Source organism: Gossypium arboreum, chromosome 11 (assembly GCF_025698485.1).
Source record: "Gossypium arboreum isolate Shixiya-1 chromosome 11, ASM2569848v2, whole genome shotgun sequence".
Taxonomy (NCBI): domain Eukaryota; kingdom Viridiplantae; phylum Streptophyta; class Magnoliopsida; order Malvales; family Malvaceae; genus Gossypium; species Gossypium arboreum.
In genome coordinates, this window is record NC_069080.1 from 111,267,267 (window position 1) to 111,287,327 (window position 20,061).

The 20,061-nt window shown below is 31.7% G+C and overlaps 1 protein-coding gene and 1 long non-coding RNA gene across 3 annotated transcripts; one reads left to right on the forward strand and one right to left on the reverse strand.

Annotated features, from left to right (window-relative positions):
• Window positions 1-2,075: 2,075 nt before the first annotated feature.
• Window positions 2,076-6,473, reverse strand: LOC108467190 (probable leucine-rich repeat receptor-like protein kinase At5g63930). Of its 2 annotated transcripts, none has more exons than XM_017767753.2 (3): window positions 5,948-6,473; window positions 2,733-5,781; window positions 2,076-2,648 (listed from the first exon to the last, which is right to left on the reverse strand). In XM_017767753.2, the coding sequence occupies exons 2-3, from the start codon at window positions 5,680-5,682 to the stop codon at window positions 2,287-2,289; spliced, it is 3,312 nt and encodes a 1,103-aa protein (XP_017623242.1). In that variant the 5' UTR covers window positions 5,683-5,781; window positions 5,948-6,473; the 3' UTR covers window positions 2,076-2,286. The 2 variants fall into 2 exon arrangements, with proteins under 2 accessions (XP_017623242.1, XP_017623243.1); XM_017767754.2 differs by having other exon boundaries at window positions 5,925-6,371.
• Window positions 6,474-8,647: 2,174 nt separating this feature from the next.
• Window positions 8,648-13,866, forward strand: LOC128283461 (uncharacterized). Its single transcript, XR_008273809.1, has 2 exons — window positions 8,648-8,909; window positions 13,528-13,866. It is a non-coding gene; the product is annotated as an uncharacterized LOC128283461 (long non-coding RNA).
• Window positions 13,867-20,061: the final 6,195 nt, after the last annotated feature.

Genomic DNA, 20,061 nt, shown 5'->3' on the forward strand with positions numbered 1-20,061 from the left:
GACAAACGACGCACCTACAAATTAATAGAAAAACATCAATATTACAACAAGAAGAATTAAACATTAAGCTCTATTTTATCATATACCTGAGCTAGAAGTGCTTCCAAATCATCAGCTTGCTCCCCTGATTTTTCTCATCCCTTCACCAGTGAGTGCCAAATCAGGGAAAAAAAAGAGAAGTTAAAAGCTAAAATTTATAAACGAAAAAGTCGAAAAGAAGAAACCTAGTCAATCAACACAAAATCCAAAGGACACAGATTTGAATCAGACGGCAGCGAGAAACTAGCAAATCAAAACGATCAAAACTAACCTGCAATTCGACTAATATGTCCAATAATTTACCGTTTTTCAGGAGGACAGTACCCGTATAACCTGAAAACGAAATTAACAAGTTGAAATCATAAATTAAAATAGTAAGAAAAATAAAAAAAGAAGAATTGAAGTAAGAAATTCAGTTGGAAGGGTACCGTCGCCGGCTAATATCAAGATCTTCGACAAACCTACTCCGATTTGCATAGCCATAACAGTGTTTTCGATAGCTTGCCAAAGAGAATTCTTCTAGCTATTCTCTTCTTCTTAGGAAGTTAAAATTAAAATCTCATACAGGCATTGCGTATTGATAAGACTTGATAGTCTATCTGTTCATATACACTTAGTTCAATTGTCTTGCAGGATGGCAAAATTGATTCATTAGAATATAAGCAGGTAGGTAGTTTTTACCCTTTTTTTGTACTTCGCAACACGGAAGTTAAATGTATAATTCCGGTAGGAAAATGAACCAAGTGTAGTTGTAACTGTTAATACTATTTTTGAAGATTGGGATATTGTTAATGTTGGTCTGTGGTACCTAAATCTCGTGCTTTACTTGCATTAGGAACTCTAGCTGAAGGTATGTTTTTGAATATGTAGAGAAAGTCTAAAAATCCTATTCTCTGTAGGCAAATACTCACGCACATTTGCCGTTGTACTTAAATTTGTTGTGCTCAAATGACACAGTTTAAAAATCTCACTTTCTCGCATTTCTTTTCTACCATGTACTGGAATTATTTTCATTTAACTTTTTTCTTCCTACCTTAATGTATTACACCTTTGTTTTTGGGTATGAGGTGCAGAAAGGAAAGTCATATTTTGCGGTTGTCGAGCAAAGATGGAGACTATGATGTTTTGCAGGAGCATTTCAGCTAGGTGTTGATGGCATTGTGTTCAATTCATAGCCATTTTGCAGTGTGGCAGTTACAATTTTGGCATCTTTGATCTCTGCTTCTTTTTTGGTTTTTGATGCAGCTCCATGTACGGAATAATGCCTTCAATCTCAACCGTACATAAATAGCTACACAACCGCGCCAATGCTTCATCCTTCTAACACCAATATACTAGCATTACATAATTCATCTTCTGTGCGTTCTTGCACTAGCCTGTCTCATGCTGGAGCAAACATCCATGAAAGAGGTCAGCCATGAAAAATACTTTTTTTTAAAAATGAGAAGCCAAAGTCACAAACTAAACGAAAATAGTTATTTTATCACAACAAGGTTTAGCAACTTCGAAACAAAGTTACATCTTTTATTATTACATGCTACAACTCAAGTTTTGAACCGTGATTAATAGAGGAAAATGTCAAACACTAGATGAATATTTTCCAAGTTGCTAAACCAGTAATAAATTATTATAATATATTTGACATTTTTAGAAAATCCTGAGGACTCTATGACTATGACTTAATGTAAAAAATATTACACAATCACAAAATTGAGCTCATTCTTGTAGATCATTTTCTCTCTCAATCTTCATATTAAAGTTAAATTGATTTTTAGAAGAAAATTTGTTAAAATGCTAGTGGTGTTAATATGGTAGATCACCTGTGAGTAATTTATTTAAATTTTATGAATTATTAAGTAAACGTCATGTCAATACTTTTAAAAATTTGATGGTTCAATTAATTTTTAAGTAATTTAACTCAATTTTAAAGGTTGATGGTTAAATTTAACCGTTTTTGTGTTCGAGATTTTCCTCACCGGAGAGATTTGGACTAGCAGTCTCCTTATATGATGACAAGTTGACCTCTCAACAATCCATTTTCTTCAGAAATTATGTTATATTACTTCAGAAATGGAGTGAAAATAAACAAAAATATTGTAGGCAAAATAAGATTAGTAAAGACTGTAAGAAGAGCAATGATGAAGTTCCACGAGGGAATTTACAAGATGGTCTGCTACATATGTTCTACAAAGCAGAACTGTAAATTGATTATCCTGGTACCCTTCAATATCAGCTTCTTTATCCAAGTCAATCTGTTTCGTGACTAGGGGAGGTATCGAAGTGGCATTCACGCCTGTTGGACTCGATGAGCATCGAAACTACTTCTGGCATTGTTGGCCTATCGGAAGGAGACATGCTGGTGCATATCAAAGCAATTTTCAACACTGTAATCATATGCGAGATGGTAGTCTCATCTTGTTGATTCAAGCGAGTATCGAGTATTCCAGGTGACAACGATTGATCTCTAATGTAATTCCTCACCCATGTTACGAGATCGCCGCCTTGGTCTAGAGGTTGTACCGGTGTTTTGCCTGTCAGCAATTCAAGTAGGACAACACCGTAGCTATAGATGTCACATTTTTCGGTCACTTTCATGGTATATGCATATTCTGCATTTAAAAGAAACATAAAAGATTTTAAACTTGAAACAAATGATCTGAAAATGAAAGGCTTGAAAGAAGAGATCAACTTACCTGGTGCAATATAACCATAAGAACCTGCAATTGCAGACATTGACTTGGATTGTGGCATGTCAATGACTTTTGCTAGTCCAAAGTCACCAACATGAGCTTCAAACTTTTCATCAAGCAATATGTTATTGGACTTAATATCACGGTGAAAAATTCTAGGCTTGCAATAATGATGCAAATATGCAAGACCTTGGGCAGCCCCTAAAGCAATCAGGAACCTTGTTCTCCAATCAAGATTGCAAGATGCTCCATGAAGCAGCTCTCCCAAACTGCCTCTTGACATGTATTCATAAAGTAGAAGATTGGAACCTTGGTGGTAGCAGAAACCATAAAGCTTCACAATATTCCGATGCCGGATGTTCCCCAGGGTTAGGATTTCGGCACGGAAGCTGTTGTCGACATTGTTATTTCCCTCCCTGTTGGATGCAAGCTTCTTAACAGCAATGACATGGCCACTTGGTAAGACAGCTTTATATACAGTTCCACATGCTCCCCTGCCAACAACAAAGCTCTCATCAAAATTGTCAGTGGCTTCAAGCAAGTCCTGGAAAGTGAACCCTTCCTTTGGTGAAAAGTAAATGTCCGAAACTCGAGCAGTAGAAGGTTTTTCTTGCAATGGAGCAACTATTTCAACTGGTCGTCTCATGAAATATAAAATAACTACTATTAAAACAAGGGAAACTCCACCAATGGCTGCTGCAACTATGGCCACAACCTTGCCTAGTCGAGTACCTTTATCTTTTGCATTGGGCTGAAGCGAGAGGGAAGATGGAGTTGGATTACAACCACCGAGAGGTCCACCACAGAGACCATTGTTCTCAATAAAGCTGCTGACGGCCATGTTGTCGAGGCGCGGTAAAGAAGGTATGGGCCCTGTTAAGTCATTATAAGAGAAGTTGCATCCAAGTAAGCTTGATAGATTGGCAAAAGAACCTGGGATTTGACCACTCAAATGATTGTTATTAAGCACAAGGTACTCCAGTAAAACAATATTCCCAAGCTCAGAAGGGATTGCTCCAGAGAGATTGTTGTAGCTGAGATTCAATGCAATCTGCAAGCTGGAGAGTGCACCTAGTTGAGCTGGTATATTGCCATTGAATGAGTTGCCTCCCATTTGTAACTCAGTCAAACGCAAGAGATTCCCCATTGCTGGAGGGATTGTCCCTGACAGACTATTGTCTGAAAGCTTGAGAAGCTCCAACTGAGAAAGTGTTCCCAGTTCACCAGGCAAATTCTCCATAAATCTGTTCCGACTGAGATCGAGTCGTTGAAGCATTTTGCAATTAAAAATCTCAGGTGGTATCCTTCCAGTGAGGTTGTTTGATGAGATGTTGAAGATTGCCAACCGGGAAAGATTACCAATCTCTCTAGGCAACTCTGATGTAAAGTAGTTGTATGAAAGCTGAAGCCTTTGCAAGCTTCTACAGTTTCCAATCTCTGGAGGAATTGGCCCATTGAACTTGTTCTGCCCCAGGTCAACTGCTGACAGATTCACCAATTTGCAAAGATCTGATGGAAGACTTCCTGTAAGACTGTTTCCAACTAAAAGAAGTTGAACCAGTGATTTGCAGTTTTTAATACCAGATGGGATGCCCCCACTAAGCTTGTTTAACCCCAGGTTGAGAAAGATGAGGTTTGAATTCCTGCAAAGATGGCGAGGGATCCTTCCCATCAGTTGATTGTCTGATAAATCAAGCACCCAAAGTGGGCTATAAGCCCCAAGTTTTTGAGGAATGCCTCCACTGAGTTTGTTGTCAAACAGCTGAAACATGATGAGTTCTGTCAAATACTGAAATCCCATGGGAATGGGACCAGTGAGATAGTTTATGGAGAGATCAAGCTTTGTCAAATTCTTCAAGGTGGTAAGCTCAACAGGGATAACACCTGTAAGCTGGTTCTCAAAAAGATAAAGCAAACTCAACCCTTTTATCTTACTCAACTCAACTGGTATTTCTCCACTCAACATATTCTCTGAAAAATCAATTTGTTCTGCAAATGAAAGATTCCCAATCTCCTTTGGGATTGTTCCATTCAATTGGTTTCTGTACAGGTACAACTTTGTGAGATTTATAAGGTTCCCAAGCTCTTTGGGCACCCTTCCAACAAACTTGTTGTCATACAAAGCAAGAATACTCAAGTTTGTAGAATTGCTAAGCTCCACAGGAATTAACCCAGAGAGTTGATTCTCCCAAAGGATTAACTCTTTCAAGTTCTTAAGCTTTCCGATCTCTTTCGGTAGCTCGCCGGTCAGTGCATTTTGAGCAAGACCAAGATACTCCAAGCTCTCACATGAACCTATAATTGAAGGTAAACCTCCAGTCAACAAGTTCTGCCCTGCTCGGAAACTTGTTAGTCTCTTGAGGTTCCCAAGAGAGCTTGGCAAGGATCCACTGATATTGTTGCTATATGCAAGCAATTGTGACAAAGAAGAAAGGTTCCCAATCTCATCAGGGAAAGGCCCTGATAATCTGTTGTTGTATATGTTCAGAGTTGTCAAAAAAGAAAGGGTGCCTAGTTCTTTAGGGATTTGAGCTTCAAACTTATTGTCATTGAGATTGAGAACTTCCAAACTTGAACAATTTCCAATCTCTTTAGGAATATTCCTTGACAACCCATTGAAGGAGAGATCAAGGGTAGTCAAATGAACCAACCCTCCAATGCTTGGAGACAAAAAACCAGACAGGTTCAGTGCACTCAAATTAAGAGACTGGACAACAGGGTTGTAAACATCAATGGTGCTGCAATTCACACCTTTCCACCCACAAGGAGTTGAATCATTAGGGTCCCAATTACCCAGATGATTAAACTTGTCACCAAGATTACTCTTAATATCAAGAAGGTACTGACCCTCTGAGTTAAGCCCTTTGGATTGATGAATCAAAAGGACATGAATAACAATAAAAACAATGACCAGTCTACATAATGATGATCTCCCCATATCCAAAAATTGCATGCACAAGAATGATAGAAAGTCTTAAAGGCTGAAATCACTCAAACCAAATCCCAGCTATGAATCTACCCCCATGATCATCAAGTTCCCAGAAGACCCAACCTGAAGTTAAAAGGAGAGTTTCAAACTATCAATATATATATATATATATATATATAACATGAATAGAATAAAAAATATGTAATAAACAGTAAACAACTCTATACACCATAAACTATAGAACAACAAAAAGAAAACATACATACCTGTATATATAAAACATACATACCTGTATATATTTCCAAGAAAATTTTCTCAGTTTCCCAGAAAATAGTATAGGAAGAAATCTATGGACTCAAATTCCAATAAACTAAACTGTTTTCTTCTTATGGTAGGATTATGGTATAAGAAACTAAAGAAAAAGCCAATTGGTATATGCAACAGAATGATTTTTAAGACAACTTTTTTGCTTGATATTGGATGCGAAGGATATATAGAAAGAAATGGCCGACAAAGCATGACCATGTTCTTCTTCCTTTTTTCCCCCCCTCTTCTCTCTCTCATTCCATCTCTTTGCATTATAGCTTTTAGTGCTTCAAAAAAGTTAAAACTGGAAAGTCTCTTGTATTTTTTTAAAGTCTTTTCTTTCAGGATTTTATACTTTTATTCCTTTTTCTTTTTTCTCACAACTGAAAAGTAATTTTTTATGGATTTCAGTGCACACCTGGGCCTTTAACTAACCAGTTTCCAGTTTTCCTATAATTTTTATATTATCGAGCTAAAAATATTAGATAAATTTTTTGATAATGCGTTTTAACCTATTCGAATATATATCTTATTGCATTAACAATAATAATCCTATCAATTGTGTTAATACTCAATAAACAATATTAGTATTTTTTAATAATTATTTCATTGGTGATGGTTCAATTTAAAGCCTAGAAAAGGAATTGCATTTTCAAGGTATCAACTTCCTTACAATAGAAATAAGAAAAGAGTTTACTATGTACTAAACTAATGACTTAAATTGTCGGTAACCTTCCTTATTAAATGCATGAATAGATTATATACTACTAATCACTTTTTTAAAACAAAATACATTGTGAATTTATACTTAATATATTATCACAGCAATAAAATTAATTAAAATGTTATACCACCAAATTAAAATATAAAAAGTGTATTTAAGAATAACTTATAACACATAATGAAATATATGACTTGAAACTAATTAATAATAATTATCTATGAAATATGTACGATGTTGATTGTTTTACTGTTATCAATCTTGAGTATGTGTTGAATTAACTTGTAACACTAACTTAATCGAATATATTATTAATATGTACAATTGATGGAAGTAATAAAGTGTGCATAATTAAAATTAAAACATATAACAATATTAAAATAAAATTTTAATTGAGTAATAAATTAAAAGTTTTACTAATCCAAATCTCACTTTATCAATTTTTTAAATGAAAAAATTTGAAAGGTTTTACTAATTCAGATTATTTCCATAATATAACAACGAGTTGGTGACCCCATTGAAGGTGGCACCAACTCAATTAAATACTTATACTATAGATTTACCAATGAGACTTGACATAATCATAAAATTGAGATTTTAGATTTAGAAATAATTAATCGATTCAGTATTATCATAATTAATCTTGATAGTAACTATTGATATATAATTTGTTTGTTGTTATTTAAAAAGAACAATAAGGAACAATTATTAAATGCAATGGTAAGACATATTACATTTTAAGAGGAAGTGTAAGTTCGAAACCGTAAATACAATATTATTAAAAGGAACAACCGTAAACTCCAAACATAAATTTTTAACTAAATATGAAAAATATTTTAACAAAAAAAGAGTAGAGCTAAGATTATAGGAATATACTATAAAATATATAATCATATGCCTATGTGCAATTAATTCCATTTTCTTAAGATAAAAATGTTGTATCTAATATATTATTGTTATAAAACTAAAAAGAAATTAAATATTAATTGCAAAATCCTTTTTATAAATATCATTTTAATCAATACTACTAAACAGTGGACTAACATTTTCTTAAATTTAGTTGCTTATGATTGCCTAAACTATCTCCTATGTTTCCCTCCTTTCTTTCCTTTTTTTTTAAAATATTCTTTCTTTCTCATTATAAATATATAATATATATTAAATCATAGCACACCACAATATTAATTGCAAACAAAATTCTTAATACAAAACTATTTAATAAATATATTTATAAAAATATATAAATAATAAATGAAATTTTGGTGAGATAGTAAGTGTAAATGTTAAAAATTTTAAAATTTTAAATTCAGGAGTTTTTTTTGTTTATATAACATGACAAAGTTTTTCAAAATAATATAATTTATTTTATAAAATGTATTTTTATTATTATTCAATTAAATTAAGTGTCTAATTAATTCATGATAGATGTTTTTTTATAAAAATAATAATTCTAATCCAAACTATTTAAAAAATAACTTCTTATCAGTAAATCACAATTTAAAATTCATATATTATGTGAAAAAATAATTTATTATCTATGCTACTTTAATTTATTTTTAATTTTGAATGGTATATTTTGACTGATGTGATGTAGGTGGAGCATGTCGAATTGGGTCATACGGTTCTAATCTCCTACAACTCATGTCCTCTGAAATCAAAATGACCTGTAATTATATGTGTTTGACGCACTTCATCGCCTCAGCCTAACAATAATGCTAATGCACCTAATTTTCTTCACTAAAACCTCCTATAGAAATTATTCTTGTAGTCCTAAATTACCCTTTTAATTTTAATTTTGTTTCACTTTTTATTTAAAATTTTAATTTAATATAATAAATCATTTTTTATTTTGAGTTAATTTTAAATAAGTAATTCTCTAAATAATAAAAATACTTTGTGATATATTATAATAATTTATTATACAAATATATTAAGAATCATGAGAGAACACCTTTCGAATGTTACGAGTTTAAAAGCATAAAAGTTTGCCTTGACTTTAGCTATAAATAGACACTCAATATACGAGAGAGGGATTGCAATTGTTGCGAGAACTTGACTAGATCCATCTCAAATCAGAATCCTAGCTCCCCCAACCTTCTTCTTGACCCCCACTACCCCTATTAAACTTGATTTTCATAGTAAGGTAGTCAATTGGCCGCTAGATTTGTGTGGCTTGGATTTGGTTCAAGCATGGCCTTGCTTGCGTTGCTTGATATTTTGTAAGGTAAGACAGTAAGAAACTTCTATGCTCAATAATTGTTTTAGATTTTTTCTTTCTTTCATGCAAATCTAAGTTTCTATTATACCAAATATGCTATGCTAAAAACCATGATTTTTTTTTGAGTAATTTGCTGAAGGGTATTATCGAAGCACATATCAATCTAGTCAATTAGGTCTTTGGATTGATTTAGAAAGAACTAGTCAAAACCCAACTTTAACTAGATTTTTCTTACCTCGAGCTAGCCACCACATGCATGTAAAATACTCTTAGAACTTGAGTTGCATTTGAGGCACAATAGGTCTTTGCTCATATACCTATTGCATGAAACCTCCTTTAACCAATCTTCACTAAAAGGTTTTAACTTTAATAGGCAAATTATAAACCTATATTTTCTTGAATAATTGACACTGATACAGTGCGTTTGGCATATTAGGTAAGTTATCATGTGGTTCCATATTTTTCTAAGCAAGGTTATATTCCACTATTTAGACTACGTAAAAAGGCCAACACCACATTTTTTTCTACTCAATTTACCATTTCTATTTGTATTCTGTAAGCGACAAATCCAATGATCTATTGATCATTCTAAATGTTGATACTCTTGCCATCTCCCACTTTTAAAATGAGACCATCCTCCAATAAGTTCTTAACTCCCTACATATAGTGCCATATGCATGAAGGGATGGGCACCCAATTTTGCATGTACTAGATATGTGTTAGGGTAGTATTTAGATTTTAAAATTATTTTCGCTAATGATTCTAGGTTTGTAAGTAGATGCCAACATTGTTTAGCAAGTAGGACACGATGGAATGCTTTTGTATCCCTAAACCCCATGCAACCCCTATGTTGGATCCGGTGCCCTAAGTGTAGTATATTTGTTTGTACACTTGTAATTATTTCGAACAGATTGGTTAATAAAATTATTTATGAATTACATTAATATCCTCTATATGATGTCCTCATGTGGTTTTTGCATGTAAAGCAAAATAAAAGAAAATATTAGCTCACTAATTATTTAATATTTAACTAATACTAAGTAGTATTATGTGGTCGAATCATAATACGTAAAGACAACTTATATTAGTAAACGAACTCAAACATGTCCTTAGTCTAATCGGAAACAAGAAAACCCATTGAAAGACTAAAATGTCGTTTATCGAGTCCAATTGGGGAAATACTTTGTCTTAAACATTAGAGCAGATGACTCCTAAAAGATAGAGATATAGATGTGACTAACTGGACTTATAGTACATCGTATAAGACCCAAGTAGAATAGATCCTGAATCCGTTTATGGATATATTCACTCGTGGCTTTCATAGTGTGCCATACATTAATCCTGAATGGATAATGAAATATGTATGCATGACTCTAAACTTTGATGTAAGGAAAAAGCCTGAGTTTGAATAGATAAGAAACCAAAAGCTAGTGCGTTGGGTATACGACTTTTACAGTATGTAGCATCATTCACAATAGTGGAATTCATAGCCCAAGAAATAGATAAATGATATCCTCTCATTGGCATTACATGATAGATGAAAAGTAAATTTGGTCACGAGTCATTTGTCTTTCTTATGAATGACTTAATTATTATTTGATCGTAATTGACTTTTCATGAAGGAAAATGTAATGGTTACCATGGGATAAAATAGGATCTTATTAGGAGAATGAATTTATCCCAAAGAGATTAAAGATATCCAATGAGAGTAACACAGTTATGGAAAGGTCATTAGACGAGCACTGATCGAGTAACTTTTGTAATGGTATATCATCAGGGAAAGCTCAGTCATGATACTATAGTGGAATGACTTCATGACTAAATGAGTTTATAATTACTAGGTTAAGCTGAAACTTAATTATAAATCATTTAAGCCCTAATTGACTCACCTGTTTATCTCTCCACCTACCCCCATCTTTGAGATCCTTGTTAGTTTTGTTTTGCCTTCTTTGGCTGGCCACATTGTGGAAGTAGGTGTTGTGATTATCATATTTGAACAAATCGACCTTAGCCTATTATTTCCAATAAATATAATCTCTTTCAAACTCTTCATTTAATTTCTTACAAAACTCTCTACCTTGTGTTAGCCTCTAGTCAGTAAAATAGGAATTGTCAAGTTTTTCAAACTACTTTATATAAACCCCGATATTTTATTTAAGGTCATACTTCTTACTTTATCCCTAACAACTTAACTTTACCTCTAATTTTGAAAATTTCTAAATGACCCTAGTGTGGTTATTGACATTTCAATCTATTTGAATAATGTACTTACCCTCCTCCACTGTCCCTATTTGAGCACAAATTTAATCATGCTTTCCTCCCACCACCCGTCCACTTTTATTAAGCGTAGGTGAATAAATTGTGATCATAGCTGCGCAATGATCAAAGGTGGGAACTAGCAAGTGATCCACATTCTAATATTGGGGGGGGGGGAAATTCCACCACAATTCACTAGATACACCCTACTCCAATAATTCTCTAACGGTATTTTGAAAAATGTTACCCTTATTTCATATTTACCATCTCATTATAAAACCAAATCATAGAGCCTACAATCATTTGAAGCTTCCCTAGAATTCTACATTAGCCTTTTATCCCTCGACCTTTCCTTAGCTTTTTCAAAACTCCACATTATTTCATTAAAGTCACTAAAGAAAAGCCAAGCCATAGAGGGCTCTGTGACAATAAGTGCAACAAATCTTAAGATAGATGTAATGACCCGATAATCTGAGGTGACAGAAGTAAAGTTCGAGACTCTATTCTCATAAAACAAACTCTTAAATATCCTTGTTAAATATTTACGAAATTATTTTAGAAGTGAATTAAATTTTGGGTAGGTAAATTGCATGAATTAGGAACTATTATGGTAAAGGGACTAAATCGCGTTAAAGTTAAAAGTTGAATTATATATTGAAATAAACTAAAAGGATTAAAGTAGCAATTATACCTTTGTTCTTTGAAAGTGGATGGACATAGGTTAAAAAATTTAATATTAAGTTATTATATATATTATGATTAAAGTTAGCTCTAATGTATGCATATAATAATAAGAAGAAGAAATAAATTGAAATATAATAAAAGAAATGATAAGAAAGTGGAAAGTGATGAATACATGTAAAAAGAAAAGAAAGAAAAGAAAGAGAAGCTTACGGCAAACCTAGGGACTTTTAACCTTTCAACTTCAATTAGTTAGTCAATTTAGTTCATTTTCTTGTAATTTTTATGTTTTTTGAATCCTGGTACCTAGGGCTAGCCAACCCATGTTGCATTTTTTAATTTGTTCAAGATTGATAATGTTACCATTGTTGATTAGTTAGAGTTGTAGAGATTAAATTGATAGATTTTTAAGTTAGAAGTAGAAAAGGGCTAAATTGTGAAATTAATTGTTGATTTTGAGCAATGAAAATTAAAGGGTAGAATTGGAAAATAATGAGCTAAATTAGCTTGGAGTGAAATTAGTATAAGATTTGAGGCCAAATATGGATATTAAAACTAGTCTTGGTTTATGGACTAAGTTGAGGATTATGCAAAATATAATAGAAAAATTGAAATTCTTGTGAATTAAGTGGAATGTTATTAATTAATTGTAATTATTTTATTCTGTAGCAAACGTCATTTCGGAATCCTCAAGAAAGAAGGGGAAAGACAAGGTCGACGTTGAGTAGTTGGGAATATACGATTTGTGTTTCTATAATCCGAATTAAATTGTGAATTATTGCATATTGAGTTGTTTGTGTATAGTAAGTAATCGAGGTGAGAACTCTTGTACATTTGGACTGAATTGAATCAAATAATGATTAAAATGACTCGATTATAAATATCGTGAAATGTGGTATTTTTATGACTTGTTGAATTGAATACAAGTGTATTGAGAAAATATGGTTACTATCAAATTGAATATATGCTTATATGTGATGATATACATTCATAAAATTGAGACATTGGTTGTATTGAAAGTAAAGTGAAACCTTCTTATCTGTTTCGGACTAAGTCAGATATAAATGGCATGCCATAGAATAGGAAGAGTTCAAGAATTTCTTCGACCTCGAGTTGATGAGGCACTGGGTGCCAATTTGCTTCGGTGTAATCGATGAGACACTGGGTGTCAAGTTATATAGCTCTTGGTGTAGTTATTACTTCAGATTTATCCGATGAGGTATTAGGTGTCAAACTTGTGTGTTGGTTAGATCCGTGTATCCGTCTGAGTCCGAGTCATGTTAATAGGGAAAATAAACGATAAAATTGATATGTTCGATATTGAAATGACATGGTTGAGAAATGAAAATGAGATGCGAAATGTAATATGAAATTGTAAACTATTGTGAATATGGATTGAATTATGAGAAATGAAATCATAAATTGGAAGTAGAGATGAAATATGCCAATGAATGAATTGGTTTCTCAAATGCCATATGAAATATTATTGCCATGTACTAAAATTTGTGAATTCTATTGAATGTGAGTACAGAATGAGTAAGTTGGCATTATTGATTTGATGCATATGTTTTATAACATTACTTATTGCATATTTATATCTTATCTATTCATATCAAGTTTAAATTGTTCGGATTATAGAAATACCATTGAGTTATATTCAGCGTGCGATTTTGTTTTCCGTGTGCAGGTTAGGTACAATTCAGCTTACTGTCGACTCAGCATCCAATGACGATCCCATACTCAAGTGTGGTGATATTTAAATTTGTAATGGCATGTACCTGGGGGGTCTTTTGAAATGATATTGTTTTGTTAATATGATGATGTTTTGAATTTCATATGTAATGATGCTTAAATGTGCATATGGTTGAAAGTGAAGCTAAGTTTTGATAGGTTAGCTTAGTTGATGTTTTGGTATATGTTAGATTTAGCTTGTTATTTAAATAGTTAGAACATTAGTCAACCTTGATAATTTGGTATGGATGTGAATGAAATAGTTGATGCCTTGTTATGTGTTGGAAATATGAAATGTGGTGCCAATGAGGGTACATTAGGTAGGCACCTAAGATGATTTCTTTAGCATATTTTGAGCATGTTTATTGGCATTTTGAATAGGTTAAATGGCTAGTAATTGAGTTTCTTAGTGTCCAAGTAAGCATGAAATGGTAAACTTGAGTTTTAAGGTACATTTAGGTACACACGGCCCGAGACACAGTCTGTCACACGGCCGTGTAACACACGTGTGTCTCAACTTCGAAAGTCACATGACCTGGGGCTTTCCATATGACCTGGTCACACAGTCGTGTGTCCCCCGTTTCTAAGTATTTTTAAATTATCTTAAAACTTTCAAAATTATTCCAAATTAGTCCCTGTTTGTTCATTAGGCTATTTTTAGGGATATATAGACTTGAATTAAGGCATGTAAGAGTATTTTTACTCTGATTTGGAGTGAATTAGCAAACTTGAATTAGGTGAAGTAGGTCATTCTAGTAATATCATTGAAGGTAGTATTAATAGTAGTCAGAGTATGGTTCAATACTATGATGCTAATAATTGAAATAGTCTTGTTATGTATCCAACTTCTAGCTTTCAAGAGGGAATAAATAGTGATAAGAGTGTAGATAGTGGAAGATCAAGTTTAGTATTGCATAGCATGATTTGTTATTCGATTGTATAAGACTCTAGTATGAAAGTATTAGATTGTCGTGACCTACCTCTATAGAATATAATGTTAATGGTTAGCTTACATTTTTAATTATGATTGATTATTTGTTTTGATTTGTTAGTAATGCTCGTGACCCTAATTCAACAACGGAGAAGGGTTAGGGGTGTTACAATAGATCTTGATGACCTGTTTTAATTTCCCCATAAAATCCTATTATATGTCACATTTTATATATCTTCGTATCATCATCTCAACATTAATGTGGTGAGAAGAGAAAGATTTCAACGGGAGCTAGACTCCATCTTTCCACATTAATAGTAAACTACCACGTGAGCCTTCAACACTAAATGCAAAAAAAAAAAAAAAAAAAGTGAAACCCACAGTTCCATCTTATCCTTTCCTATTTTTTTCATGTAGTTTTGTTTATATAATGAAAACTACATATCAGTCTTTGTCTTTCATTAGGAGCATTATACATTGAACTGTCCATGGGTTCCTAAGCTTATAGTAATTCCTAGATAATTCTTTTATAATGCCTAGCGAGGTTTCTCTACAACCTCCGTCAAACTAGTCATAATCTTAGCATCAATCCTAACCCTTTATATTTTTCAATATGATTATTAATCTCCATAGCTTCTAAGTTCTCACACTCTAAAACATTCTTTTGTTTACTTACAAATAGCCCCAACATCGCATGAATCACGTGTCATAGTTTGAGCTTTTCTTTTCCATTACTTAATGCCTAAACCCTTACATTACCATCTAATTCCCCTAGCCCAATATTCACCACCAATTGATTCAACTAAAACATCAAGAGCAATTTGTTGTTCCTCAATAAGAAAGCCTAGGCCCAGTTGACCTATTGACCAGGTGTTCATCTTCCCTAAGAATAGCTTAGATTTGAATAATTATTTGTTCTCACATGCAATTGAACTGCCCACAGCTATCCTAGTTTTCACTATTGAAGGATGTGACAAATCTCCATGACCCATAAATATTTGTTACTTTAGGATCACTTTCCACATCAACATTTGTAACAATTATGAATTTGTCCTTCAAATTTCGCTCATTAAATTACCATCTATGGAGGGTCATTGTGTTAACTTGACCATTATACACGATGGTTGCTCTATGAAACTCCTATTCCTTGAATATTGACCAATACCATGAAATTGTACCTTGTTTTCAGTTGATTTCATTGTCCCCACTAATCTCCGTTTCAATGGAAAAGCTTGAAACTAATCATTTTTTTCACTTATTCCTTAGCTTCATAGAGACATTTGAATTAGCATAGCCTATCATCCCGAAAACAATAACGAAAAAGAGTTAACCTTTCATATTTGATTAGCGTATTATCATTTTACTTTTTTATTTCCTTTAAAATGAGACATATCACATCAAATGCTTTGTAGTATCAATGGTAACTCTCAAACAATGGAATATCCCTTAACCCGCCGCATCTTCTAAGCTAGAGTTGACTTAATGAAATTTCCCAATGTGGTTTCCAATTTTTTCAACCATGGTCTTTTTAAACTGTTTCAAGGAAAATCCATACACCTAAATCCATATAGAAGCCTTGATAAACACATAACCCGAGGGTCATAATTCACTATTGTATTCATGAAAAAGAATCAAAATTGTGGCAAAAGCCCATCGAGCCCCTTCAATAACTCCTTTTCTTATCTCTGAATGATCCAGTGGCGAAGCCAAGGAGGGGCTAGTAGTGGCCCTGGCCCCCTTAAAATAGAAAATTTTCTATTTAGGCCCTTTATAATTTATAAAATTTTAAATTAGTAATGGTAAAATTACACTTTGGCCCCCAAAAATAATAAAAATTTAATCAATTCTTTAAAAATTATAAAGATATAGACTATTAAAATGGTTAAACTATATTTTTATTATTGTAAAAATATAAAATTTATTTTTGGTGCCCAAAAAAAAAAAATTTATAGTTTCGCCTCTAGAGTGACCCAAACTTAATGAGAAAAAAATTTCTTCCCTAACGTCGTGAACTTAATGTTGTAGGAAAGCTTTTAGATAGAGCTCAGAGTCCTTGTCATTGCTTTAAGGTTTACCCTCTAGCAACTAAATTTTTGCATACAAGCCAAATATATATGGAGTCTAAATCATCTGCAATACTCTTGTCATGCAATGTGTTAGCCTCCAAAAATTATAGTTTCCTTTTTCGAAAGCTAAAGGTTCTTTAAACCTTCCAGTAATTTTTCTCGATAATCCTGCTCTAGTCACAAAACACGCTAGTCTTCGGTAAAATGAAAACAAAGACTTAAGATAACAAGAAATAGTACTCAGGAGAAGAAAAAAACCCCTGAGATTTAACACTTGCCACTCGACAAGTAACACTCTCATAGTACCAAAGGATAACAGAGAAACTCAAGTCAATATTCTGGTATATTACTTTTACACCCAAATTTATATATCTTACTATTATTTTTAATTTCACCGTAATTAATCTCATGGTTACATTTTTTAATATACCATTCACATAAATCTTTGCTTGAAAAGAATTAGGTTTAATCATTCCATTTAACCTCAACAAAAGGGCTCAAAAATTCAACTATTGAAATTAAAAACTCGACACTTAAAAGCTGATAAAGGATTTCCATTGACATAAAATCCTCATTTTAAAATTTGAACAACTCATGGAAAAGAATATTATTAAAAAATTAATTACCTAATTTCTTAGGAAACCATTAAAAACAATTGTTTTAGATTCAAGTAAAACTTAGCATCTCAATAATGAATTGTTGGTTTTTGAGAAAAAAATAGATCCCTTAAAATCTATGCAATAAAAGAAAAGGCAAAAGGAAATGTGGTACACAAAACCTTATATTCTTTATCCATAATCATTATATATAGTAAACATTAGTTGGCCAAAATGCATTATTTTCACCTAGCTGTGACCAGTCCTTTTCCATTTTCATTCATTCCTTGCCGTCCTTAATGAAATGGCCAAAACCCATCATTTTCTCACAATCATAACTTTGAATATTTAATTTATTTTAATATCATTAATAAAATTTACTTACTAATATTGTATGAGTTGCAAATAAAAGAAATCTTACATCAAAATTCATATATTTTTATTGTGTTTGGATTTTTACTTACTAATATTCCTAATACATTAAATAATTTATATGATATAATATTATGTTTTATGTATGGCCAAAATCCATGGTCCTCCTCACAATCATAACTTGTTAGTTTTTTTTTTTTGTTTATATCCACAATTTGTGTATTATTATATTCGTATTATTTCAAAGTATTTTTTTATTTTGGCCAAATATTTCAAAATTTTGTTCATTTTACTTAAAATTTGATATATTAATAATTTAATGCATCTATTATATTATATTAGTTTTTAGTCAAAAATTTGCTCTTTAGTCAATGATGAAATGATATGCCAATTTTCGCAATAGCTAAAAGCTCTATCACCATTAACACCTATGATTTCCACTTCAATAACAGCAAAAAAATCTTTTCCTATAATTACAAATGCTTTGGCATTGCTGACGATTTCCCTCAAACATAACACATTTTTTTTTTTTAATTTCAACATCTATAATTTTTATCATATTTTAAAATTAGGGTCTCCTTTATATATAAAAATAACATTAAAATGGTCCCAATAATCACATGTGTATGGTAGTATTTATATTCTTTTTTATACGTGTGCTAATTTTATATATATAACAAAGAATGGGCAAAAAGCAAATGAAAAGTTTGTTTAAAATATTTTCTTGAATGGTTGGGTATAGCTGCTTGCTGGGGTCAATCTCTAAAACGACTTCAATCTCCACTTTGCACACTACTTTCTATTCCATATAGATGCTACTACTATTTTGCTTTATTCTATATCATTTAATTACTTTTTTATACTTTCTTTTTGGATTTTCTCTTTCCTTTTCACACCCAAAATCAAATGGAAATCCTGGCATTTATTATTATATATTTTGTTGGTATTTTTTATTAAATATTAAAATTAATTTTGGTAATATTTATGTAATACCAATTCAATCTATATTATAAATAGATAAATTCTTGATTAAGGTATAAATTGGGGTTTCTTTTACAAAAGAAATGATAAGTGTAAATTCAATAAAATATCAGTAGGTATTGATTGGAATCTTAATCTCGAGATCGTTATAACTATTAGTGATAGCAATATTGAAGGATCAAAATCTACTCTAATAAGGAGGATTCAACAGATACTAGCTAATGAAGAAAAATGGTCTTTAAGATATGTTTCTAGTGAGACTAACAGGATTGTAAATGCTTTAACGAAAATGACTCTCTCGAATGATGAAGTATTGCATATGTTTGAGAACCCCTATGAAGATTATAGATGTCCTAAAAGAAGAAAGCATTGTTAACAATTTATTTATGAATATTTTTATATAATTATTTATTTATTTATTTTTTAAAAATTTACTTGAACCAAACATGATTATCCTTGCATTCACATTTTAAGTTAAAAGTTATATGGCTAACAACCCAACAATTTGCATTATATTCTCTATTAGCGTACATAATCGCTTTTGTCTTGTCTGTATTATATTTTTGTGTTGTAATTTGTCAACATAAATTTTGATATATGTGTCATGTTTATATTAATTTTTCATATAATGCATTATAAATTTTAATTATATATTTCTTAATTCATAAATAAAAAATAATATATTTTAGTACACTTAAATTTATATTTCTTTATATTTACAACTCGATAAATAATTCCTCACCAATTTTTTAAGGAAAAATAGTTAATATAGAAGCTTCCTATCCTGTCCAAGGAGTCAATTGAAACAGTGAATCGATAAGAAAGAAAGACAAAAGAAAAGAAGATTGGCTTGTGAGTAGTGAGTCAAAGCAAGTAAGCCATCAAGGTTGCTCGTATGGGCCCACTTTTATTTTTATATTTTGCTGTGATACATTAAAACGCAAAGTGGATTTCATACTTTGATGTTGAAACATTTGTGGAGTCATCAGTTAGGTCAAAAACCTGCCACATTTTTTTCTTCCTCATTCTATAGGCTTTCATTTTTAAATAAGATTTTGCATTTCCCCTACTATTGTCCTTTCTTTGCAAATTCAAGTTTTTGCTTGCAAGCTACTTTATGCTTAATGGTTAGGCAACAATTATTGTTCTCATTTATTATTATTTTTGTTTTTATGTGTAATATGAATGACAAAACAAGAAATTGATATGCAATTATGTGAGGGTTATTGGTAAAACTACCACAAAATTCTCTATATTGTACTTTAAATTACATTTTAGCTTTTTTACTAAAAATGAGTAAATCAAATTTTATATGTTAGATGAGTAAAACAGTTCATCTAATAAAATTGTACCGTTAAATGTTTGTTTTGGTGTTTATATATTGACCCAATCTTATATTTGATCTATTTGACCCTACTCTTTTACCGAAGTAAATTAGGAATGTTTAAAATTAATAAGCTTAAAGATAAAAAAAATCTTTCGTAACAAATTAAAAAATCAATTAAATACTTTTAAAATTTAAAAATCATAAAATTATAAACAAA

Bases quoted from the DNA above. Each gene is read 5' to 3' on its own strand.
- LOC108467190 (XM_017767753.2), bottom strand. From the start codon at position 5,682: ATGCAATTTTTGGATATGGGGAGATCATCATTATGTAGACTGGTCATT. The intron at 2,649-2,732 runs GTAAGTTGATCT...TTTTAAATGCAG, and splicing joins TTATGGTTATATTGCACCAG to AATATGCATATACCATGAAA.